Genomic DNA, 23520 nt, shown 5'->3' with positions numbered 1-23520 from the left:
CCCAAAACGTACCCAACTTATCTTCCGCACAAACACAACCGGGGACCACGTCCGTTAGCGTGGTATAACTTTTACCCAGCTCAGCGTTGGTACACCATAATCTCAGGTCTTTTAAGCCGACCACCTCACCAGTCTATTTACCCTTGGCTGAGACATTAATTACACGATGGACTGACAACCGTTGCGGTCTGCCGATAGTTTCGTAATTATTATTAAAGAGGAGGGTAATTTCCTGGATCGCCTCGAACCCTAATAAGTAAATTTAGTAAACCATCTCCCACTTCATACTTTCTCAATTCCGATCGCGTTCTCTGCTCTTCCAGCGATGCCGAGAAGGTGATGCCGTTTCCCTTTCGCGCCTATGATCGTATTCAATCGAAATATTGTGGCTGCCAACCTTTCTTCATCATTTTCTCTTTTTTGTTCTTTGATGCGTCTTCGAAGTGTTCTACTTTTTTCCCCCTTGGATTAGATGGGCCTGCGCCTCGCTGAGAAAAGAATACAATCATGTTTTTGTTCTTTGTAGAATATTTAGGGTTAGGTATCTGGCTATTTGCTTTGATTTTGGAGGGTGATCAGATGATGTTGCTAGCTTTCTTGAAATTTCTAGGGTGTTTGGTTTGGTGTCCCGAATGCTCGTGGCATGACATGTGGACCATACATTTTTTTTTGCATGAAATGTTCGTCTTTGTGGGATAGGAGCTTTTCCAGGTGAAATCGTTCGATGCTCCCAATTTGATTGATATTGTAGTTTCTTGTGAAAAACTAAACCTAGTAAGTTGATTTCCCTTATTATACGATGGGCATTGTGTATTTTCTACAAGTTGCAATCTAATAGTTATTGCAGGAATTTAACCGTTAAGAGACACAGCATATTTCAAACCATAAGTAGAGAAGGAGGATGATAATGGAGATGGGAATCAGAAGGTTGTTGAGTCAAACTTTGTTAAGGTCTGCATCCTTGTGGGATTAAATAACTTCTAGGTTTGGGATAAACCTGACACGGGACTCTTTCTCCACCCTTTACTAGGAGAGAAATTCAGGAATGGCACCGGCATAAAGCTGGAGCCTTTTACTATTTTGATGTTTAAGTTGGTGAAAGGAGTTAAGATCATGTCTGAATCAGGGAGTTTGCTACAATATTGAGTTCCTTCCTGCAAGCCTCTTTTGGATTGATCCATAGTTATAATATGTTAGTCAATTGGTTACTTCGGGATTAGCTATGACTTGATGGGATAGGGGGCTCCTCTCGTAAAGATTAAAGTTTGTTGTTTGGTGGACATCATAACTAGTCATCTAGCCAGCGTTCAGCTATACAAGGGAGCTATTGTCAATACCAACAAAGGTGCACGATACTGGCATGCTCCTACCTCTGAGCATCCATTCACATCAATGTCCAACCATCATTTGGTCTGAGTTTATCAGACACCAACTGACGCCAGTATGAAAATTTTCCTACTCATATTGGCAAGCTATCACAACATTGTTTCAGCATACTCATTGGAATTATTATTACCATTTAACATAAGTAAATGGGTTGAATACTTGTCAATTTTTGACCCTGGAAGTCTTCCAGTTTTTCTGATTCATAAAGCATGATTAGCTTCTACTTATAAAGTTCTAAAGCAGAGTGATAGTTGACATAATCTAAGTGTAAGGCTATAGAAAATTACCAATTTTAAAACGTAGCAGTTTTATGTTAGATTTTAGTTGATCTCATAGTGTCAATAACTAGGAAACTTAGATTTCTTTATTTATATGTATATTAATGTTTAACCATTTGCAATATTGCTGGTTGGGGGTTACATTATGGGAATCCTAGCCAGTTGCAGGAAGGAACCTTCTACTAGTCATAGTGGGCTGTGAAGTTCAATATAGAATTTGGAACTAGTGTTTCATTTTAATCCTCCATAGTGATTTGTACTTGATTTTCACATTGTTGGTTAACTGTAGCTATTTCTCAGGCATGTGGTGTTGTGGTTTTCCATGTCTATTTTTAAGCTTTGAAGAATTAGGGTAGACAATCAGTGGATGCTGCGATTGTAACATATGCTTGACAGATGATCTTTATTATTGGTGTATTGTGATTATTATATCCTAGTTAATTATGTTTCTTTCTATATGTAAGAAGCATCATGTCATAAGTTTGCTTACTAACACCTCAGCACTGTTGTAAATACAAATGGCGTATTTTTGTTCTTTCTTGAACACAGGGTTTTTTGCAAGTACTTTGGACGTGGAACATGCTTGAAGGGAGAGAGTTGCAATTTTTCACATGACTGGAGGCATCAACCTAACAAAGTAAGTTATCGCAATAGTTTATTCCTATGTTTTCCGTCTAATTTCTGGTCCTAAGGTGTTTAGTGCAATGATATAATCCTTTTCTCTGTATTTGTGATTGCAGGTATGTACCTTTTATCAAAAGGGGCTCTGCAACTATGGCCCTAGTTGTAGATATAACCATGTCATAGTTTCTGGACATGAAACTTCTGTAGCAGTATCCTCAGAATCTTGCTCTCAAATAGAATCAAGTTCTTCTCAAGATGCTTTTCCATCAAGAGATTTAAGGAATCGAGACACCAGTCAAGCTTTTACTATTCCAACTGTTTTGCCAACTTCGAGCCAATCTCATACACCTCACGAAGGTGCGCAAAACCAGGCGATTAGTTCTAATGTGGATATCCATGTTTCTGCTCATAGCAGGCCATCTGATCTACCACTTTGTTCCTTTAACCACGTTGGTAGTTGTCCTCATGGTGAAAATTGTCATCGTATTCATGGAGAGTTGTGTTCTATTTGCGGTAAACATTGCTTGCATCCATTTCGACAAGAAGAAAGAGACAAACACATAGAGTCTTGCCAGAGAAACAAGGAGGTTCTTGAAACTTTGAAGTACAGTAAGGAAATAGAATGCAGTATTTGCTTAGAACGGGTACTCTCTAAACCCACAATTACTCAGCGGAAGTTTGGAATATTACCAGAGTGTGACCATCCATTCTGCATTGAATGCATTCGGAATTGGCGTAGTAACTCTCCGTCTTCTGGCATTGATTTGAACACTGCATTAAGAGCCTGCCCTGTTTGCAGGCAGCATTCATATTTTGTCATTCCCAGCACAACATGGTTCTCCACAAGTGAAGAAAAACAAGAGATTATTGATAACTACAAAAGGAAACTCAAGTATGCCAATTTGATTTATCTGCATGCATGTTCAATTTCATTCTTATTTGCATTGGTTGGGCATTTTTTGTTCATGAATATCATAATTTTCAAGCTTTCATGCTGGAGTTCCGTTTTTCTTTTCTTAATAGTCCTGTAAGTTCCCTTGTTTTCACTGCATAGGATTTTAAAAGTAAGCGAATGATAGAAGAACATGTTTCTGAAATTCATCTTAGCTTAATATTCTATTCTTATGTGGAAACATCAGTAGCAAAATTTTCTAGTTAAAGTAGTAGTTCATAGACTCATGACCTCAAAATCTACCTTGCCATATCATTGATAAAAGATAATTTTGGAATATTCCCAATTATTGTCATCAAAACCTACTCTAGTTATAGATCTGAACTACTAACAGTTACTCTGTATTCTACGGCACCCTTGTTTAGTTCCATATTATAGTTGTGGGCTATAGGGTTAGATGAGTGGGTTAAGTTTAAATTGAGTTTAAGAGTATTAGCCAAGTGCTTGAGCTTAACAAAGTTATGGGAGTTTTCTCGTTTGCTTAATATTTTTGTCCGTGACCTTGAAGTTAATTTGTAGGAGTCAATTTGGAATTTTGCCCAGTGTTTCCCAAGTTCCTAAAAATAAGCGGGCCTTGTTTTATGCAAATCAACCTTGAGTTCCTTGTTAGGTTATTTGCCCTTTAACCTCTTGACTGTACTTTTTTCTAACTCTGTTGAAAGTTACTGTCTACATCATTAGTTTCCATTTTATTTTTGGAAAATAGAGCAATAGAACTTTGCCTCAGAAGGAGCTTTATTATTCTTACTTCTGCTTAATTAATTTCTTTTAAAATTTCTCCATTGTTTTTGTACCACTGTTAGTTACATTTCATTTGCAAATCTCATTATACAACCACAAATGAGTCTGATTAGCCTAACTGTGGAAATTGTCCGTATATTTATGCTCTTCCTTTGGCAGGTCAATTGACTGCAAATATTTTGATTTTGGAAATGGAACTTGCCCCTTTGGAGCTATCTGCTTCTACAAGGTAATAACCCTTGATTATATTTTCTATCACATTAGTGTTCGATGGATTGCTTTTGTTATCTTCAAAATTATTTGTTCCCAACAAAGCGTGGAACTTCTTGGTGTTTTTTCTGCGATCCCATGTTTGCAATCCATTGCATACAAAAAAAGTTCAACACATTTTACAACAGAAAGCTTAGTAAACTTGTGAATTCTATGTTTAGTAAACAAAGATGGAAAGCAATGTGCAATCAAGTCTGCAGAATGATGATTAATAACTTATTGAGAGTTTTCTAAGTTGTTCGATCATGTCTTAGGTATACATTTTTTTTTTTCAAAATTGCAAATCTGTACATGCAAAACTATGAATTCTTATTGTTTAAAGACCTTTTAGAATCTAAAATTTTCAGGGTAAACACATAATTTTTTTAAAACATGATGCAAAACTCAATGTATGTTGTCTACGGATACTCAATGTAAAGTTGATCAGCCTAAGCTTTTATGCACAATAGTGTTGTGATGTTCATCCTGTCCTTATCCCGCATCTTGCTCCTGTTGTGATGTTTTGTAGCTTTGGATGTGATTGTCAGTGTTTGAGTTGTTTTGGTGACTTTGGTTCATATACCACCATGGGTTCGAGGACAACAATCTGTCTTTTATGCTTGAGTTTTGATTTGTTAAACCAAACTAAGATATTAAATACCACATTCAGAGTTGTTTTTATTTCTAACATTTTACTTTTTGGTATCATTTTTTAAATTTGATTGTCTGACCACTTCTCCAGTTAAGGAATGGATCGGCCTAATACATTTATATTTGAACACATGGTGTTTTGGCTCTTGCTGCAATACCATTTCTATTAGCAAACTGAAAATTCTTGCATAATATTTATCCCTTGCTACTAACTACTAATTGTTGCTGATAAATTCTAATTTAACATTTGTTTTTGTTAGGAGTGTCATTCCTACTTACATACGAACAACTGAAAATTCTATGTAGCTACTCTTACATATATTTCCATTGCATGTCAGATGTTAGATTAGTTAATCAGGTGCACTGATGAGATTTTTTTCTATGTTGGAACATATTAACATGAAGATTCATCATCATTTACTTTATATCTTGTATTTCTTTTATGCTCCTTACACAAGACCAGCAATTTATTTAGTGGCCAGCGAATTGTTGAATGATTATGCATTCTGATTTTTTTTTTCCAATTATGATTAAATTGGGCTTATAGGTATTCACTTTTTCAGCATACTATTCGACCAAATGCAAGTAGGCGGAATCCTGATAGATCTAACAGAGATAGGCCTCGTCCATACAGGTCTAGACAACTAGTGGAGGAAGTGGACCGACTAGTCACGAACTATGAGTTAGCTAACCTTGCTTCCATGTTAGATCTTGATGAGGAATTGGAGGATCTAGCTAATGATGATGATCTTGGCGATTTATTAGCAATGAGTTTCTTTCTTATGCACATGGATGAAGAAGGAACAAGTGATGAAGATATTTAGCCCCATTGTGCATCCTTGGTGTTTAGTCACGGAGTAGGGTTTGTCCATGAGTTCATGTTCAAATCCAGTGGCACCCCATTTGTTACCTATTTTGAGCAATAGCTATTCCTGGATGATTTATGATGTGCTGCTATATGCCTTGTTGCGCAACAATCAGCACACTCTGAAAAAGAATTTAGATGTGAGAATTACTTCACCTCTGCGCTGCTATAAAAAGCTTGTGGCTGGGATGTATTTTCATGTCATGTAGTGATAATTATATGCTTTATAATCTCCGATTATACATGATTATTTGTAATTCTTGTGTACTTTTTCAGTGCACAGGACCTTTGTTAGATTGCTTGCCGTTTACCAACTAAGCATGCTACATGGCATACACTTAATCTAATACATAAAATATGTTTGGTTGCTTCCAACATGTTCATGCGTAATATTTTATTTCCGCCTTACCTTTAATTGTTGGTGTCATTGTGCTTAAATTTCTTAGAATATATGGCATAATTACCACGTTAATTATCCGTCTAATAAATTAATGATAATAACTAATAGTAGATGCTGGCATATATGGGGTGTTTTGACTATCGATTATCAAGGTAAATCAAGAAATATGCGCGATATCGATCATCAAGATAAATCAGGAAATATACGATATCAGTTAAGGATAGTTAAAAAAAAATTTATAGTTATTTTATTTATTTTCTAAATTTAGTATTTATGATAAGTATCTAAATTTTAAAAATGAATTTTATTATTTAATATTATAAAGGTAAGAGAAAAAAAATAAGATAGTTGATATATTATATAATAAAAAATAAATATCAAAATTTAATAAAGTAATTTTTTATCTTAAATTATAAATGTTATAACCCAACTAAAAGGATGAATAAACAATGTTCAATTTCAAAAGTTTATTTATTTATTTTATTATTATTGTTTATAACATGTGTTCAATTTTTACGATCCAATTAATCTGGAGACGACTGATTCAATTTGATAAAAGTTTTTCATCGATTCGTAAGATAAATCACGGAAGTATTATAATAAGCCAGTGGTAGCGAATCTTTGTGGTCTTCATTGTCCTTGTAAGACTGTACAATACTGAATCGATATTTCAATTATGAAGTACTTTTTCTACTATGGACATTTCAGTCCACGTTTACCTAACCTAAATTTTTTCACTAAATAGCATATGTCCTTAGTAGAGGATTGAATCGTGACACTCGTTTTTTGCTTGCTATATCTTAATTGTTGCGTCATGTCTTTACTTCTAACTCTTGTCAAAGTTTTATGAAGAATTAAATCTGTAGTGCAACGTACAAGTAGCATAGCCATTGTTGGACTTATTTACTGACCTTCTTGCGGAGATTTTCAATATAATTTTATGAGAAAATTAGGTGGGTTTTTCTTCAAAATATAATAAATAAAAAACAAAATATACAATAATTTAAGTTTTATATTGATATAAATTGTAGCCCAATTTTGTATATTGATATAAAGCAACATATACTATGATGACGATATAATTATTAGATCATAGTAGCTCGTGATTTACCTCCCCCGTGTTGATCCTAGAACGGGTTGGCGGGGGCGATGGGGGCGAGCGTATTCATCTTTTTACCATCACGATATAATTATTAGATCCTTTAGGATGGTCTAGTGGCTAGTGTATGAAATATTACCATTACGAGATTTGAGGTTTGATATGTCAAGGTAAATTCATCCCTTATGTGCTAGTCACTATTCCAAAGATTAGTAGTCGCCTGTGAATTATCTTCTCTGTGTTGACCTTGAGACAGATTGACGGGGGCGATGATGAACATATTTGTCTTTTTGCCACCACGATATGAAATTACTAGTCGCCATGGGACAGTACGATAGTTGAGTTATGAAGTGTTATTATATGAGGTATGGGGATCGAAATTTGTCACGTGTTAGTTTGTCTTCCCTCATACCTTGACCATCTGTACTAATGGCTAGTAGTTATCCGTGATTTACCTCCTTGTTGGCCTTGGTTTGATGGGAATATTAGGGGTGAGCGATTGCCTTGTCACACAATATGAAATTACTAGGTGGTACCCAGAACACGCTACCTCCTCTTCTTATGTCCCCCTCGGAATGGTCTAGTAGCTAGCGAATAAGGCGCAGACAACTTAAAATCTATGATTCGAATTTCGATATACTCGAGGTAAATGCATTCCTCATGTACCAGTTACTATTTCAAGGACTAGTAGTCATCCATTATTTACCTATTCTATTTTAGCTCTAGGACGGATTGGTAGAGGCGCTAGGACAGAGATGGGACAATGCAATGGTTGAGGTATAGGGTGTTACCACATGAAATTTTGGGGTCGAAATTTGACGTGTCCGAGCATGTGCTTCCCGATTTATCCTGGTGGCTGGTGGAAAGCTTCTGTAGGGTCGGGCCAATCACCCCAAAGATAGTCAATGAGGCTAACTGAGATTATTAATTTTGTTCCCAGGGCTATGGTGCCGCGGTAGGACATCCAAGTTGTCACCCAGGCACTCGCGGTTCGAATTCTAGCTACAACATATTTGTAGGACGCAACTAAAGGATGCTAAGCTTCTGAGCTGGCTGCCGCGTATGCTTCCTGATTTACCCTGATGGTTAGTGGGAAGCTTCCATGGAGCTGGACTGGTCACCTACAGAGATAGTCAATGAGGCTATCTGGGATTATTATATTTTTAGTAACCCTCCGTGATTTACCTTCTCCGTATTGACCTAAGGACAGATTGACAGGGTCCTGGGGTGAGCGAATCACCTTGCCACATAATATGAAATTACTAGGTGATACCGAGAACACGCTACCTCCTCTCTCTCTTATGCCCCCTTCGAACCTTTCCAACGATCAGTAGCTAATGGAGCGAACTTAAGATCTGTGATTCGAATTTCAATATAGCTGAGGTAAATGTCTCTCTCATGCGCTAGTCCTTATTCCAAGGACTAGCAGCTATCCGTGATTTAATTTTTTTCGTGTTGGGTCTGGGATGGATTGGTAGGAGTCTTGGGATGGGCCAATGCGGTAGTTGAGGTATGAGATGTTTTCACATGAAGTCTTAGGGTTGAAACTCGGCGCATGCCTTTCCTCATATCTTGACTATCTATACTAATGGTTAATAATCATCCGTAATTTACTTTCTCCGTATTTATCTAGAGACGGATTGACAGAGATGTTAGGTGTGCGAATCAACTTGCCACACGATATGAAATTACTATATGGTAACCAGAATATGCTACCTCATCTTCTTACGTAGCACCGTCACCTTTCGCCAGCACGATATGAAATTACTAATGAGAAGGGACTACGATGAAGCGATTCAATCCTCCGAACGGTTATCAACTGCGGTGTGGGACATAAATTTAAGAAAGTTGACTGTCGTGCGCTTGTCAATTTGTTTTGGTGTTCGTGGAGTTGTTCCATAAAAATGATATTAAATTAACCAGACATGTAGAACGGTTTGTCGACCGACGAAAAAAAATATGAAAAATTCTGTTCGATACATTTGGCAGAATTAGAGAAGGACACGAGTTTGAAAAAAACCTTCAAGCAAACAACGGAAATTATTAAAGAAATTATTCTAATTGATTGCCGAAATTAATTTAATTAATGTAGTTTCCTAAATATATTCTATATAATTAATTCATATTAAATTAGGTTTTAGTTTCCTTATATTTTATGTATTGAGAAATTTGTATATATTCTTGTAATTGACTGTTATTTCAAACATATAGAATTAACATAGCTTTCCTCCCTACATACTTTCATACTTTTCATGGTATCAGAGCAATATTCTGAAAACAATACACTTCCACTACAATAATGGGAGAAAGCTCGAAGGAGAAGGGAGTCAACCAATCAGATCCTCTCTCTTTGTATCATTCCGACCACCCCAGTCTAATTCTCGTCTCCAAACCACTCGAAGGAAATAATTATGGGCAATGGAGTCGCACGATGCGCATTACTTTAAGTGCAAAGAACAAAATTGGTTTCATCAACAAGACAATCAAGAGGCCGGAAGAAAATCATGATACATTTCAAACATGGGAGCGTTGTAATCACATGATACTTTCATGGATTCTTAACTCTGTTGATTCTAACATTGCAAGTAGTATTATCTATACAAAATTTGCAACTGATGTATGGAATGATTTACAAGATAGATTCTCGCAAGGGAACGCCACTCGGATTTTTGAAATTCATCAAGAAATTGTGGAACTTCGACAAGGACACCAATCTGTGTGAATCTACTATACCAAGATTAAAGCTCTTTGGGATTAACTATCTTCATACCACGCCCCAATCACTTGCACTTGTGGTGGTCTCAAGGGCTTCGCTGAAAGAGAAGAAAAAGAACAAGTCATGCAATTCCTTATGAGTTTGAATGATTCTTTTTCCATTATTCGAGGATCCATAGTTTTAATGAATCCTCTTCCCAACACCCGGAAGGTCCATGCACTTATTTTACAACATGAGAGACAAAGTGACGTGACGACCAACAGAAATAATTCTAGACATGTTGTGAATTTTACACAACCCAAAACACAAAATCAGATTGGTTCTCGACGGGTCACCGAGTCAGAATATCACCGCTCGACGGGCAACAACAGGCTTTACTATATCAACTGTGAAATGGATGGGCATACCATCGATCGTTGCTTCTATTATATTCATGGTTTTCCTCCGGGGTACAGATATCATGGCAAAGACATTAAACCGAAAGGCAAAAAATCTATAAATTTCTCTATTGTTCTCAATATGGAGAGGAGTGAAACCAAGTAGTTGACAACAAAAAAATATGATCAAATTATGGCCCTCCTTCGCAAAGACATTGGTAACACTGAACCTCTTATCAATACGTCAGGTATTGATTCTATTTATGCAAGTAGTACATGGATTTTGGACAGTGGTGCTACTGATCACGTATGTAATACTCCACCTACTGCAATTAAAATTTTCTCTAAACATGTTGTTGTGCAACTATCAAATGGAGGACATGCAGAGATAAAATCCATCAGATCTAAGAAATTAAGCAACAATATGACTGTTGAGAATGTACTCTATGTTCCAAAATTCAAGTTAGACTTGCTTTCGAATGCAAACTTACACAGGCTCTAGGTTGCAAAGTGACATTTTACCCTGATTCTTGTGTAATGCAGGATTTAACTACGAAGAAGACAATTGGGTTGGGCAAACATAGTAATGGCTTGTATTACCTTACAATGAAGTCGATCCCTCACCTTTACAGCACCATCAACCATACATCCAACCTCTGGCATAAACATCTTGGGCATCCCTCTGTTCATCCACTCTGGTCATTATCTAAAACTATTCTAGATATTTTTTTTTAGAATCAAGCAATGTTTGTGATATTTGTCATTTAGCAAAACAATCTCGTTTACCTGTTTCTATTAGTAATATTTCCAGTCATGAACCTTTTGACCTAATACATTATGATATTTGGGATCCCATAGAATCCACTCCTATTATGGAGCGAGATATTTTTTGACAATTGTTGATGATTATTCTCGTTATACCTGGATTCATCTCATGCGTCAAAAGTCAGAAGTTCAATCAATCATCAAGAATTTTTTCTCTTGAGTCAAAACACAACATAATCGCCAAGTCAAAACATTAAGATATGATAATGGGCTAGAATTTATTTCTTTACAAACCTTTTTTGATGGCAATGACACCAATTTTAATTGATCCTGTACTTGCACACCCCAACAAAATGGGGTAGTTGAACGTAAACATCGTTATCTCTTAAATGTAGCTCATGTCATTCGCTTTCAACCCAATCTTTCTTTAAAATTTTGGGGGGAACACATTAAAGTAGCATGTTATCTTGTTAATCGTTTACCCACACAACTTTTATCAAATAAAACACCATATGAAAAATTATATAATAAAATACCCTCTTATTTCCCCTTACGGGTTTATGGTTATCTTTGTTTTGTCACAAATCTACAACCCACTAATAAATTCAATGCTCGTGCATGACGTTGTATTTTTCTTCGGTATCCACCAGGGCAAAAAGGGTATCTTCTCTATGATTTGGTTGACGGAAAAATGATTACTTCTCGAGATGTTATATTTTATGAAAATATTTTTCCATATTCAACCATGACATATGATGACCAAGACGATATACCAGTTTTGCCAAAGCTCGTCGATAACAACATAGAGATACCTTTAATCACTCAACCTACACAAGATGTCAATAATCCTACTCATAGCCACATTGACCTCCAACCCAATATCATACCTACACACAATCCGAACACACAAGAATGACCACATCAGCTAAATGAAATTTCTCTACAACCAGAATCACTACTCCAGAGATCTACTAGACCTAGTCGCACAACATCCCATCTTCGAGATTATCAAGTCAACCATACTATGCCAACCACTACCTCATCTCTTTTAGTTAAATCTAGCACTCAACACCCATTATCAAGGTATGTGTCATATTGTAATCTTTCTCCTTCACACCATACTTTCATCTATAATGTTTCTCACTTGGTCGAGCCAGAAACATATGAGCAGGCCTGTAAAGATTAAAGATGGATTGGAGCGATGAATGCTAAAATTTCTGCACTAAAAGCAAATAAGACTTGGTCCCTTGTTTCTCTTCCCACAGGACATCGCACCATTGGATGCAAATGAGTATACAAGATCAAGTATAACTCTAATGGTACTGTTGAAAGATATAAAGCCCATCTAGTTGCTAAAGGATACACCCAACGAGAATGTATTGATTACAATGAAACATTTGCTTCAGTTGCAAAACTCATCACTCTTTGATGCATACTAGCTATCACATCTGTTCGTGGTTGGGCCCTTCACCAAATGGATGTTCAAAATGCATTTTGACATGGCGACCTTGCGGAAGAAGTCTATATGCAACCACCCCTTGGTTTTCGTCGACATGGGGAGTCACTTGTGTGTCGACTTCATAAATCCCTTTATGGATTAAAACAAGCTTCAAGATCATGGTTTCAAAAGTTTCTTTCTGCCATTACCAAGTTTGGTTTCCAACAATCACGGGCTGATTACTCACTCTTCACACAGGTATATGGAAATTCCTTTACAATCATCTTACTGTATGTTGATGATATGATCATTGTTAAATATGAAAAAAAAAACTAATACACTCATACCCACCCACGTGCACTTTTCCCCTCCCCTTTTCTCCCTTTCTTTTCTTCCCTTCCCCCATGACTTTTCTCTTTCTCTCATTCCTTCTTCGCTTTTCTGCTTCTCTTCAACGACAGAAGCGAGATCGTAGAAGCCCTTCTTCTTCTCCAGCAGGAGTCCTCCTTCTCCTGCCTCTTCACCAACAAGCAAGAGGAACCCGAGCAACAACCCCTCCCTTCCCTCTCTTTCTCTTCTTCCTTGTTCTCCTGCATTTGGGCAGCACCACCGGAGTTTTGCCGGAGCTAGTTGTGGTCACGCTGAACTCGCCGAGGCTACTGGTAAAGAGAGAAAGATCATCCATTTCTGTGTTCTTTTGCTTTCAGCCCTCCCTTCTTCTCCGATAGCTTCAACAACAGCACCCTAGATGTTGCCTTTCTTTTTTTTCCCTAACAAATACCCACTCTTGTTGTCCTTGCTTCTTGGCAGCAACCATCGGAGCTCGCCGCAACTTACTGGAGTTGCCAACAAAGAGAGGAAGAGAACCCTAATTGCTGCCCTCAATTCCAGCAGCTACAACAATCTTTAGAAGGCCTACTTTATGCCTTGTATTAATCAATGTGTACTTAGAAGAGCTATCTAGATTAAAACAGCGGTTTCGTTTAGGAATGCGAAGTGGTACGAGATAGTGCTTCGAGTCGTAAATTAAATGTCGATGTTCATGTCATGATTTTTATTTGATAGTATTTAATCTGTCGACACTCGAAGATTTTGCTGTATATAAAGTGGGTACATTTCTCTTTGACTCATATATTTATCCTTGTGCATGAATAAAGTAATAATGAAATTATATATATTTATATAATTATTTTTAAAAGGGAATTAAAATGATACTTAAAATAGTGAAATGAGTATTAAATAATTAAATCATTGGAGGGTAAATAATTGATATTATTCCTTGTTCACATGTGGGTTCATACTGGGATTTATATGGGAAGAGTTGTTTTAAAATTAAAGAAATATTCTGAATTATTTTTCTGTTATACCTTGTCTTTTTTTTACTTGTTTGATCTTTCATACTTCATGTTTTTGATACTCTATCTATTGATGCTTGTAGCTTTTTATCTGTGGACCCTATAATGATAAATTAATAGACTTGATACGAAAATATTACCTTGATTGATCATTCAATATGAAAAGAGAATAATCATGATAAATGGATAAATATAATCATAAAGGTGAAATAATAAAGATAGTAAATGAAGAATATTAAAAAGTGAAGACGGTGATCCTAGCTTTGTATCAGAACTTTATATTAGAGTACTGGACCACCGACATATTATTATGGTAGTGCGGCGGCCCGTGGTCCAAAGTACCTGACCGTACACTCGAGGCGTGGTGACGTGATGTAGCCCTCGGTCAGTGTTTATTATGTCTTCCACCGGTGAGGGCTGATAGCCCGTACGTCAGATGACGTATGTGACAGTCTTATACTCTGAGGCGGCTTTTAGCCTATCCATATGATATTACACTCTGATGATATTGGCTCAAGTGATTCACTTTTTAGTTAATTTATCAGATTCAGACTATTGATACACATGTTGATATTACCATGATAACTTATAACCGAGTGATTAAATAATAAGATTGAAGAATTGATCTTAACTGATGATAATATATGAAAATGAATTTTAATTTTAACAAATAAATGTTAGATGATCATAACTATACACTTATGCATATTATCTGAGAACTCAAAGAAGAAAGAAAAGTTGAAATAATAAATGATACCTCTTTGATATCTTAAACAAGATTAAATTCATGCACATCTTTCTTGAGTATCCACTTAGTCATTTGGCTAACTTTCTACATTCCTTGGTCTCCAGTTTTACAGACACAGGGATCCTTTTGATATTATAGTTTATTTTGGACTTTCATAGAGCTGCTCAGAGATCTCGACGTGCTGATTTCTTGGGTTGTTTTACTTTTGTTTTCGTTGTATTTGCATTTTGTAATTTTATTTCAGATGTCGTTTATTTGTATAATTTTGTGGTATACGAAGCATATGAGATATATATATAAGTTGATACATTTCTTGGTTATGCTGTTTAGATGGTTTTTAGGATTTCTTTTTATTATATCGTCACCGAGTGGGATACCGGGAACTAGACCCCCGGGGCGTGACAATCATAGCAGGGAATGATCAAAAGGCCATCAACAATGTGAAGGTTTTTCTTGCAACTTGCTTTAAATTGAAGGACCTTGGAATGTTAAAATATTTCCTTGGAATTGAAGTAGCTCATTCTAAAATGGGCATTTCCATCAACCAACGCAAATACACACTCGATCTTCTTCAAGAAGCAGGATTGCTTGGTGCAAAACCTGCTAAGTTTCCCATGGAACAATCCTTGAAGCTCACCTCAAATAATGACAACTTATTCAAAAATCCGATGCATTATCGACGATTGATAGGAAAGTTGATCTACTTAACCATCACAAGACCAGAAATTTCATTTCCAATCAATACTCTTAGTCAATTTATGCAAGAACTTAAACAACCTCACCTTGATGCAGTTCATCGATTACTTCGATATTTAAAAGGTACACCAAGACAAGGATTATTTTTTCCTTCTAAAGGTGATTTAAGTTTGGTCGGGTTATGCGATGCAGACTGGGGTGGAGACATTTCTACATGGCGATCAATCATTGGGTATTGTGTTTTTTTTGGAAAAACTCTTATCTCATGGAAAAGTAAGAAACAAATCACTGTGTCTAAGTCTTCAGCTGAGGGAGAATATATATCCATGGCTTCCACTACTTGTGAAGTAACTTGGCTAAAGTACTTATTACGAGATTTGGGCATTAATCATTAACAGCTAGTACTTTTATATTATGATAATCAAACAGCTATGCACATCGCTGCCAATCCGATTTTTCATAAAAGGACAAACCACATTGAGATAAACTATCACATTGTCTACGAGCGAATTGAAAAAGGAGAAATTAAGACTGCTTATGTGTCAGGTGAAAATCATAGACATATGCGCCTAGGCGTTAGGTGAATCTCCATTTAGCATATTTGTTCACAAGCTGAGCATTCTTGACATTCACTCTCCAACGTGAGAGAGAGTATTAAAGAAATGATTCTAATTGATTGACAAAATCAATTTAATTAGATATGATTTTCTAAATATATTCTATATAATTAATTCATATTAAATTAGATCTGAATTTCCATATTTTATGTATTATTTTATGTATTAAGAAATTTATATATATTCTTGTAATGAACTGTTGTTTCAAATATACAGAATTGACATAGTTTTCCTCCACTTTCATAAATCCATCAAATTCCCCTGTTTTGCCTCCTTCGCTTTCTCAGCCAAACTTGGCATTTTGCACAACTGAACGTGGCTTCCACCCATCGCTTCGCCATCCCTCAAACTCCGCTTCGCCCTTCCTCTCCCTCGCAAACAACTTCCAACAATGGCGTTTTCCTCGATTCCTCACTCCTATAAATCCCCTCCCCCCTCTCCCCTCCCTCTTCAGGTCTGAAGCTGCAAGAGCAAAGGAGAAGCCAAATCCCTCCCCAAAATCCCATCTTTCTCATCTCCTCTCTTGCTTCAAGATCCTAGCTCGCCGCCGCACCAGTCAATGGAGATGAGGAAGATCGCCTGCGCCGCTCTCATCGTCGCAGCCGCCACCACAACCGCTCTCGCAGCCGAAGCACCCGCCCCCGGCCCCGCCAGCGCCTCCTTCGCAGTCAGCCCCGCCATCGGAGCCGCCATCGGCGCCTCCTTCCTATCCTTCTTCGCCTTCTACCTGCAGTGACCTCAACCTCCGGCTCTTGATGAGAGAATGACTGCGCTTATTGTTCATGGTTCCATGTTAATTCTTTCCTTCCGTGTTGTGTGCGTTGTTGGGATCGATTTGATCGTGAGACGAATGTGAATCATTTTTAATTGGGATGAAAAAAGGAATCTTTATTTCTCGCATTGTTTGTCGCATCGATTCATTATATTGCTATTGTTTGAATCTTTGGATTGGATGGTGTGTGTGTGGATTCGATCATCGCAATCGATCAAGGCCCATGGCCTAATTCAATTTAACGGGCCCAATTCACTACCCAAAAGTGACGACCCCTTCTGGACTCTCCTCTACCCGCCGCGATTGATCGACGCCCAGGCGGTTCATGGAGATCGTGCCCCCATGGCCTGACTGAGGCGGAGCGAGCGAGCCGCATCTACCGCTCCCATTCAGAGCGGCCGAAGCGACGGAGATAGGCATCAGTTGCAAGCCACTCGCGGCGATCGCTGCCTGCGCCGGGAAGGTGATCACTATTTTACCCAGAGGTTCATCGTCAACGGGAAGGAGGTTATCGAGATGAAACGCAAGTATTAGATGCCGAATCCTCTTCCTCTTCAACATGTTGCTGATGTCTTGCCCAGCTTCGATCCACAAGGGAAAAACGCGAAGGGGAAAACAAAAAACAAAAAGGTGAGATCTATTGTCCTTTATATTTATTTGATTCACAATTCGTAGAACAAAAATATAAAGTTATTTGATCTGATCCTCTTTAGATCATTATATTCTGTGTTCGACAGGATTGTGTGTTATAAGTAGAACAAGGGAAGAAGATCTAACTGCAATCATCTCATCCGTACCAATCTTTTGCTCTGGCAAAGGTGGAGGAGCCTCAAAACTGCTTTCCCATAGCAATCAAATCAGTTGCAGTTTGGCCATCATCCTTTTCAGTTGTAAGTTTGCTTTTTTGTTACACTTGCATGAAAACTCCAACTAGTGTTCCTGGACAATTGCCATTATATTGCTGCAATTCTCGTGCTCAAGAATTTATTAGGTCAGAACTGAGGCATTTCTGCCTTGCCTCGTACAAGGTCCTCAAGTTGGCACTGGGCATCACTTCACAGGTATATATCATGGGATACCTGACCACATCAATCCAAATCCACTAACAATTAGATCCTAACAGGAGAAGGTATGCCAAATCCATTAACAATTAGTTGCGTCTCATTTTTTTGATGCAAAAGAGGAGCATTGGAGATTGAATCTGATTGATAAAGTGAAATTGCATAGGATAAGTAGAGTTGCCTCCTTTATCTTTTGGTTTCTAATGCTACAGAGCAAGCCTTAATGCTGACATTTTTTAAAACCTATTTGATCAATTGGCCTCTGATTCATAAAGTGAATTGCAAAGGATAAGTAGAAATGCGCATTCTTTCTCCTTGAATGTTCCTGCCTGGAATTGAGTTGATTCCTTTGGTTAATGTTCAGGAACTTGCCTCCTCCTTTTTGTTAGTGGACTCTGGTGCTCGAGTCCAAAAGATTTTGACCTGTTCTCTTGTCAAATGTACTCCCAGATGCAAGCATGTTCAAGTGGACTCTGCTTTGCTGCACTGTGATCATGAGTCAAGACCGATGTTATTTCATTGTACGTTCAAAGAAAAAGCTCACTTCTTTTGCTCAAATCGAATGGCTGGATATGGTGACCAGAGAACATCCACTGCAGATTAAAAGCACGATAATAATGTCAATGGAGGACTGTATCAGTGGGTCCACTCTGAAGACGGACCGAAGAGCTCAAGGCAGCAAGAAAAACAGAAAAGAAGACTTTTACCGCAGTTGTAAGTTGTAACTCACGGGTTGCTTTGAGCCCAAACATCTCATGTGCATTGACTTATCAATTGCTTTATTTTAGAAAACAGAGCCTCCCGGTACGGCCATTCAAAAGGGCTCCGCAGTGACCCTTTTTGGTCTTGGCCATTAATATATGTTTCAGTGTACGTCCACCGTCGAATTCAACAACCTGCATGGGAACGGTTAACTTCATCGCAGCCGTCTAATGGGAGTAACGCGTTGAGAAGATGAAGCCAGCGCCGAGAAATGAATGGGCTCGCTTGTCTTCTTCCCCTACCGTGGCAGGAAGATTTCTGTCATGTCATCTCTGTTCACGGGTATGTTATCAATTATTTGGATTTCTTAATAAGCATGTTATCTATATATTATTTCCTCATGTGGCTCTGCAGTATACTTGCCGCTGCTGCAGTTGAATGAAGCCCACATGCAACCAACCAAGTTACTCAAGTAGATAGAAGCAGTTTAAGATTGTGAAGCGGATGGTAAATTGGGGAGGTTAATTTGCTTGCAGAATCAACCGTGGATGTTATTAGGAGGACGCATTCTCTATGCATGATCTGGGTAAATCTTTAATGCTAAAGGACTAAATCTAACACTGTCTACGGTGGTGCAGGAGCGCTGCACAGAGCATAGCAGAGGCGTATCTGTCAAAATTCAATTGAAAAAGGGCCCTTTGCTTTAACTGTAATAATGACACTGCCATTACCTACTCATATAATCCGTCACTGTGGAAGAGTAGGAACAAGGAACACCGGAGCGGGTAGCTTCCATCGCTCAGCATGCCTTCCTCCTCGGCTCACCTCCCTCTCTTCTTGTCTCTGTTACTCTCTTCCTTCGGCACCATCCTCTCTTCTTCCTCTGAATCAGACCTGCTTCTCACCTTCAAAGCCTCCGTGGAGGACCCTGCCTTGGTTCTGTCCGACTGGTCCCCGAACTTCACAAACTATTGTAACTGGACTGGTATTACTTGCTCCAAGACCACTTCTCTGGTTACCTCCATAGATCTTAACAACCGCAACCTCTCCGGTTACATCTCTCCTTCCATCTGCCAACTACCTGAGCTTTCGACCCTTAACCTTGCCAGCAATAACTTCAATCAGGCCATTACTCTCCAACTCACCGAGTGCTCTAGGCTAGTCATTCTCAACCTAAGCAACAATCTCCTCTGGGGGACACTTCCTGAACAGATAGGTCTATTGTCAAGCTTAGTTACTCTTGATCTCAGCAGGAACCACATTGAAGGGCAGATACCACTCAGCTTGGGGTCGTTAGTGAGGCTCAAAGTTCTCAACTTCGGAAGTAACTTTTTCTCAGGTATCATCCATTCCAATGTTTTGAAGAATTTGAGTGAGCTAGTCCTCCTTGATTTGTCTCGCAATCCGTCTTTAATATCTCAACTACCTCAAGAAATCGGGAGAGTTTCTAAATTAAGATGGCTGTTGATGCAAAGATCTGGTCTTTATGGTACTATTCCTGAGTCCTTGCTTGATCTCCATGAACTCGAGATTTTAGATCTTTCCCAGAATAATTTGACTGGGATTATCCCTTTGGGGCTTGGGTTAGGCTTTCTGAAGTTAGCTTCTGTAGACTTCTCACAGAACATGCTCTCTGGTTCCTTTCCTATTGATGTCTGCTATGGAAAAGTTCTTCTAGAGTTAAGTCTTCATGAGAACTCTTTCACGGGTTCAATACCTAAAATCATTGAGAAATGTTCCAGCCTTGAGAGGCTTCAAGTGCAGGATAATAAGTTTTCCGGTGAATTTCCATCTGGTTTATGGTCAATGCCCCAGTTAAAGTTACTCAGAGCTGAGAACAACCTGTTCACCGGTGAGATACCGGATGAGGTTGGTGTTCCTTCTCAACTGGAGCAAGTTCAGATTGATAACAACAACTTCACAGGTGGAATCGCAAGAGGCCTTGGATCAATTCGAACTATGTACAAGTTTTCAGCTTCACTTAATCGCTTCTCTGGTAATCTCCCTGATAATATCTTTGATTCTCCTGTATTGAGTATCGTAAATATGTCCCACAATTCTCTCACGGGACCGATTCCAGAGCCCAGGAATTGCAGAAAGTTGGTTTCTTTATCCTTGGCAGGCAACAGTCTGAGCGGAGGCATACCACCTTCACTTGGCCACTTACCCGTACTGACATACCTTGACATTTCGAACAACAAGATTACCGGTGAAATCCCACCCGAGCTTCAAAATTTGAAGCTTGCACTGTTCAATGTTTCTTTCAACCAGCTTTCAGGAAGTGTTCCAGCTTCTCTTGTTTCTGGTCTTCCAGCTTCCTTTCTACAGGGAAATCCAGACTTGTGTGGACCCGGGTTGTTGAATCCGTGCACTGTGAGACCAGAAAGACAGAACTCCAAGAACAATGGACTGATATGGACTGTAATTGTGATATCTATCATCGTTGGTCTCATGTTAATAGCCTCAGGCCTTCTTGCCGTATATAGGTTATCTCAAAGTCGGCCTGGTTCAGGTAAATGGAAATCAGTGTTCTTTTATCCTCTCAAGATTACAGAAGACGAGTTACTGATGGCTTTAGTTGAGAGAAATTCTATCGGTGAAGGAGCGTTCGGTAAAGTGTATGCCATCCCGGCATCAGATGGAGAATTCATCGCCGTCAAGAGGTTACTGAACTCCGGTAATTTGTCTTTCAGAACCGTGAAGGCTGAGATAAAAACATTGGCGAAGGCTAGGCATCGAAATGTCACCAAGTTGTTAGGCTTTTGTTACTCAAGAGGCACCATCCTTCTCATTTTCGAATATCAGCAGAAAGGTAGCTTGGGAGATGCTCTCCGAAAACCAGGCTTCTCCATGGATTGGCGATTTCGCCTCAAAGTCGCTGTTGGTTCTGCTCAAGGCTTACTCTACCTTCACAATGATTATGTCTCGCAGATACTTCATCTTGACATGAAATCTAATAACATTCTCCTTGGTGATGATTTCGAACCGAAGATAACTGACTTTGGCCTTGCTCGTGTAATTGGGGAGGCAGCATACAAATCATCTGTAGCTTCTGAGCTGGGAGGCTATTGCTATTTCCCTCCAGGTAAACCATAAGATGCAAGGAATATCCCATTTCGTTTTTGATCACTTACATTGTTTGAATTCGTAGCGTTATTGTCTGAAACAGTAGATGAATTTCTACTATTTTAGATGCCTGAAGAATTTCTCATTGTCTGCTTCGCATGGCACGTTCTGTTTACAACTTGGTCGTTGGTTACCTGCTTGCAGAATATGGATGCATCAAGAAGCCAACAGAACAAATGGATGTGTACAGTTTCGGGGTCGTCTTACTGGAGCTCATCACTGGAAGACCGGCGGAGCAACCGGAGTCCCGGGAGTCTCTCGACGTCGTCAAGCTAGTGAGAAGAAAGGTGAACATGACAAACGGAGCCCTTGAAGTTCTAGATCCCAAGATCTCAAGCTCAGCGCAGCAAGACATGCTGGAAGTGCTGGATCTTGCTCTTCGATGCACCTCCGTTTTGCCGGAGAAGCGACCGACAATCATCGAGGTCGTCCGGTCCTTGCAATCACTCCAGCCGATCGCCCTGCCTCCGATACTCACCGGCGACGGCGAACTGCCCTGCGTCGAGTGAAAGGATTGATCATAATATATATGTTCCCTTTGCTTTCCCCCTGTTATTATCATGGGTTGTTTAGTCTGATTTCTGGAATGGAGACTTGCGTACAGTGAAAAGGAAATCGCATTAATTCATCGTTTGTTCTTGAATTTAAGTTTTTTTTATTCTATCGACGGGGTTTGAACGAGTCGCCAAGGAAGAACAGGATGGATGGTTGACACGCGCTCCAAAAGCGGTGACGTAAGCAGTGAGCCGACTCACCGTGTCGAAACGATGCCATCAGATGCAATGAATCCCTCGTGGTTATGACCAGGCGTCCCAACCCATTGACCTCGGCTGAACATATGAGTTCTCGAAAATGTCCTTGCCATTTTCTACACGCAGCTTGACTTTTTCCTGGTTGTTTGTCACACGGAGGGTAATTTTGGTATGTGGAAATTGTTTCACGGAGAAGTAACCTACGCGTCCCTGGTGATCGACCTCTATAAATCAGCGGCCCGGTCCGATTCTTCTCAATTTCATCGCCCCCAAATTCGAATCGCGATGTCGGAGAAGAAGAGGAGGGGGACGGTGGCTCAGCGGGTGGAGGAGGAGGCGGAGCTCCAAGCCGCCCGCGAAGCCGGCGTGCTCTGCGTCAACCACTGCGGGTTCCCCGGCAACCCCGCCACCGGCAACATGTGCCGCTCCTGCTTCCTTGCCTCAGCCTCCCCCCTGCCCAGTTCCTGCTCCGCCGGATCCACCCCTCCGATCCTGTCTCCCTTGCCGGCGCCGGAGGAGAAGAACGAGACCGTGGCGGCGCCAGCGATGCCGCCGCCGACGAAGGAGGTGAAGCGGTGCTTGGTGTGCTCGAGGAGGGTGGGGCTGACGGGGTTCCGGTGCCGGTGCGGGGAGCTGTTCTGCGGCGAGCACCGGTATTCCGACCGCCACGACTGCAGCTTCGACTACAAGGCGGCTGCCAGGGACGCGATCGCCCGAGCGAACCCCGTCGTCCGGGCAGCCAAGATCGCCAGGATCTAAGATATATCCTGGAAAATTGTTCTAGGTTTCCTTCGGCGAAGCAAAAAAATCTCAAAGATGTCAAATTGTATCCGAATTCAATGATTTAATATATGTATGAATCGTGAAAATATACCCATTGATTGTGGTGATTTAAGCATTTAATTTTTTCCAAATTTATCGAGTACTATATTTACTTCTACCAATGTTTTATTAATCGAATCCGATAAAATAAATTATCCGGTTGGTCGTTTGACGTGTCTTTCCCATAGATTGAAAATAAAGCCGTAAATATAAAAAAATAATTGTAATTTATCAAAAGGCACATTTAAAAATCTGAATTTATCAGTACACTATTTTGATATTTACCAAAGAGCACATTTTTTTTAAAGTATTTCCTATTTTACTCTCA

At 39.3% G+C, this 23520-nt stretch overlaps 4 protein-coding genes across 15 annotated transcripts; all 4 read left to right on the top strand.

The window, feature by feature from the left end:
* The first annotated feature begins 248 nt into the window (after positions 1–248).
* LOC122026434 (E3 ubiquitin-protein ligase makorin-like) lies at positions 249–6003 on the top strand. 3 transcript variants are annotated; one of them, XM_042585177.1, is made up of 5 exons: positions 249–336; positions 2214–2301; positions 2405–3180; positions 4141–4210; positions 5516–6003. In XM_042585177.1, the coding sequence occupies exons 1-5, from the start codon at positions 326–328 to the stop codon at positions 5519–5521; spliced, it is 951 nt and encodes a 316-aa protein (XP_042441111.1). In that variant the 5' UTR covers positions 249–325; the 3' UTR covers positions 5522–6003. The 3 variants fall into 3 exon arrangements, with proteins under 3 accessions (XP_042441111.1, XP_042441109.1, XP_042441110.1); XM_042585175.1 differs by having other exon boundaries at positions 5445–6003; XM_042585176.1 differs by having other exon boundaries at positions 5429–5614.
* Positions 6004–16223: 10220 nt separating this feature from the next.
* Positions 16224–16824, top strand: LOC122027679 (arabinogalactan protein 23-like). Its single transcript, XM_042586683.1, has one exon. It carries the CDS (start codon positions 16517–16519, stop codon positions 16691–16693), a length of 177 nt encoding a protein of 58 aa, XP_042442617.1. The 5' UTR covers positions 16224–16516; the 3' UTR covers positions 16694–16824.
* A 167-nt stretch (positions 16825–16991) lies between these two features.
* On the top strand, positions 16992–22246 carry LOC122027677 (probably inactive leucine-rich repeat receptor-like protein kinase At5g06940). Of its 10 annotated transcripts, none has more exons than XM_042586681.1 (7): positions 16992–17359; positions 17467–17619; positions 18241–18311; positions 18390–18504; positions 18579–18834; positions 18907–21577; positions 21763–22246. In XM_042586681.1, exons 6-7 carry the CDS (start codon positions 19297–19299, stop codon positions 22125–22127), a joined length of 2646 nt encoding a protein of 881 aa, XP_042442615.1. In that variant the 5' UTR covers positions 16992–17359; positions 17467–17619; positions 18241–18311; positions 18390–18504; positions 18579–18834; positions 18907–19296; the 3' UTR covers positions 22128–22246. The 10 variants fall into 10 exon arrangements, with proteins under 10 accessions (XP_042442615.1, XP_042442614.1, XP_042442608.1 ...); XM_042586680.1 differs by adding an exon at positions 17758–17858 and having other exon boundaries at positions 18241–18504; XM_042586674.1 differs by adding an exon at positions 17758–17858 and having other exon boundaries at positions 18155–18504.
* A 368-nt stretch (positions 22247–22614) lies between these two features.
* Positions 22615–23241, top strand: LOC122027678 (zinc finger A20 and AN1 domain-containing stress-associated protein 11-like). The gene has a single exon (XM_042586682.1). It carries the CDS (start codon positions 22656–22658, stop codon positions 23127–23129), a length of 474 nt encoding a protein of 157 aa, XP_042442616.1. The 5' UTR covers positions 22615–22655; the 3' UTR covers positions 23130–23241.
* The last annotated feature ends 279 nt before the right edge of the window (positions 23242–23520 follow it).

This window comes from Zingiber officinale, chromosome 10A, assembly GCF_018446385.1.
Source record: "Zingiber officinale cultivar Zhangliang chromosome 10A, Zo_v1.1, whole genome shotgun sequence".
Lineage (NCBI taxonomy): Eukaryota > Viridiplantae > Streptophyta > Magnoliopsida > Zingiberales > Zingiberaceae > Zingiber > Zingiber officinale.
This window is presented reverse-complemented; position numbering and strand designations above follow the sequence as displayed.

Coding starts and splice junctions, on each gene's coding strand:
- LOC122026434 (XM_042585175.1), top strand. Junction 2,302..2,404: donor GGAGGCATCAACCTAACAAA/GTAAGTTATCGC, acceptor TTGTGATTGCAG/GTATGTACCTTTTATCAAAA. Junction 4,211..5,444: donor GAGCTATCTGCTTCTACAAG/GTAATAACCCTT, acceptor TCACTTTTTCAG/CATACTATTCGACCAAATGC.
- LOC122027677 (XM_042586681.1), top strand. CDS start 19,297: ATGCCTTCCTCCTCGGCTCACCTCCCTCTCTTCTTGTCTCTGTTACTC. Junction 21,578..21,762: donor CTATTGCTATTTCCCTCCAG/GTAAACCATAAG, acceptor ACCTGCTTGCAG/AATATGGATGCATCAAGAAG.
- LOC122027678 (XM_042586682.1), top strand. CDS start 22,656: ATGTCGGAGAAGAAGAGGAGGGGGACGGTGGCTCAGCGGGTGGAGGAG.
- LOC122027679 (XM_042586683.1), top strand. CDS start 16,517: ATGGAGATGAGGAAGATCGCCTGCGCCGCTCTCATCGTCGCAGCCGCC.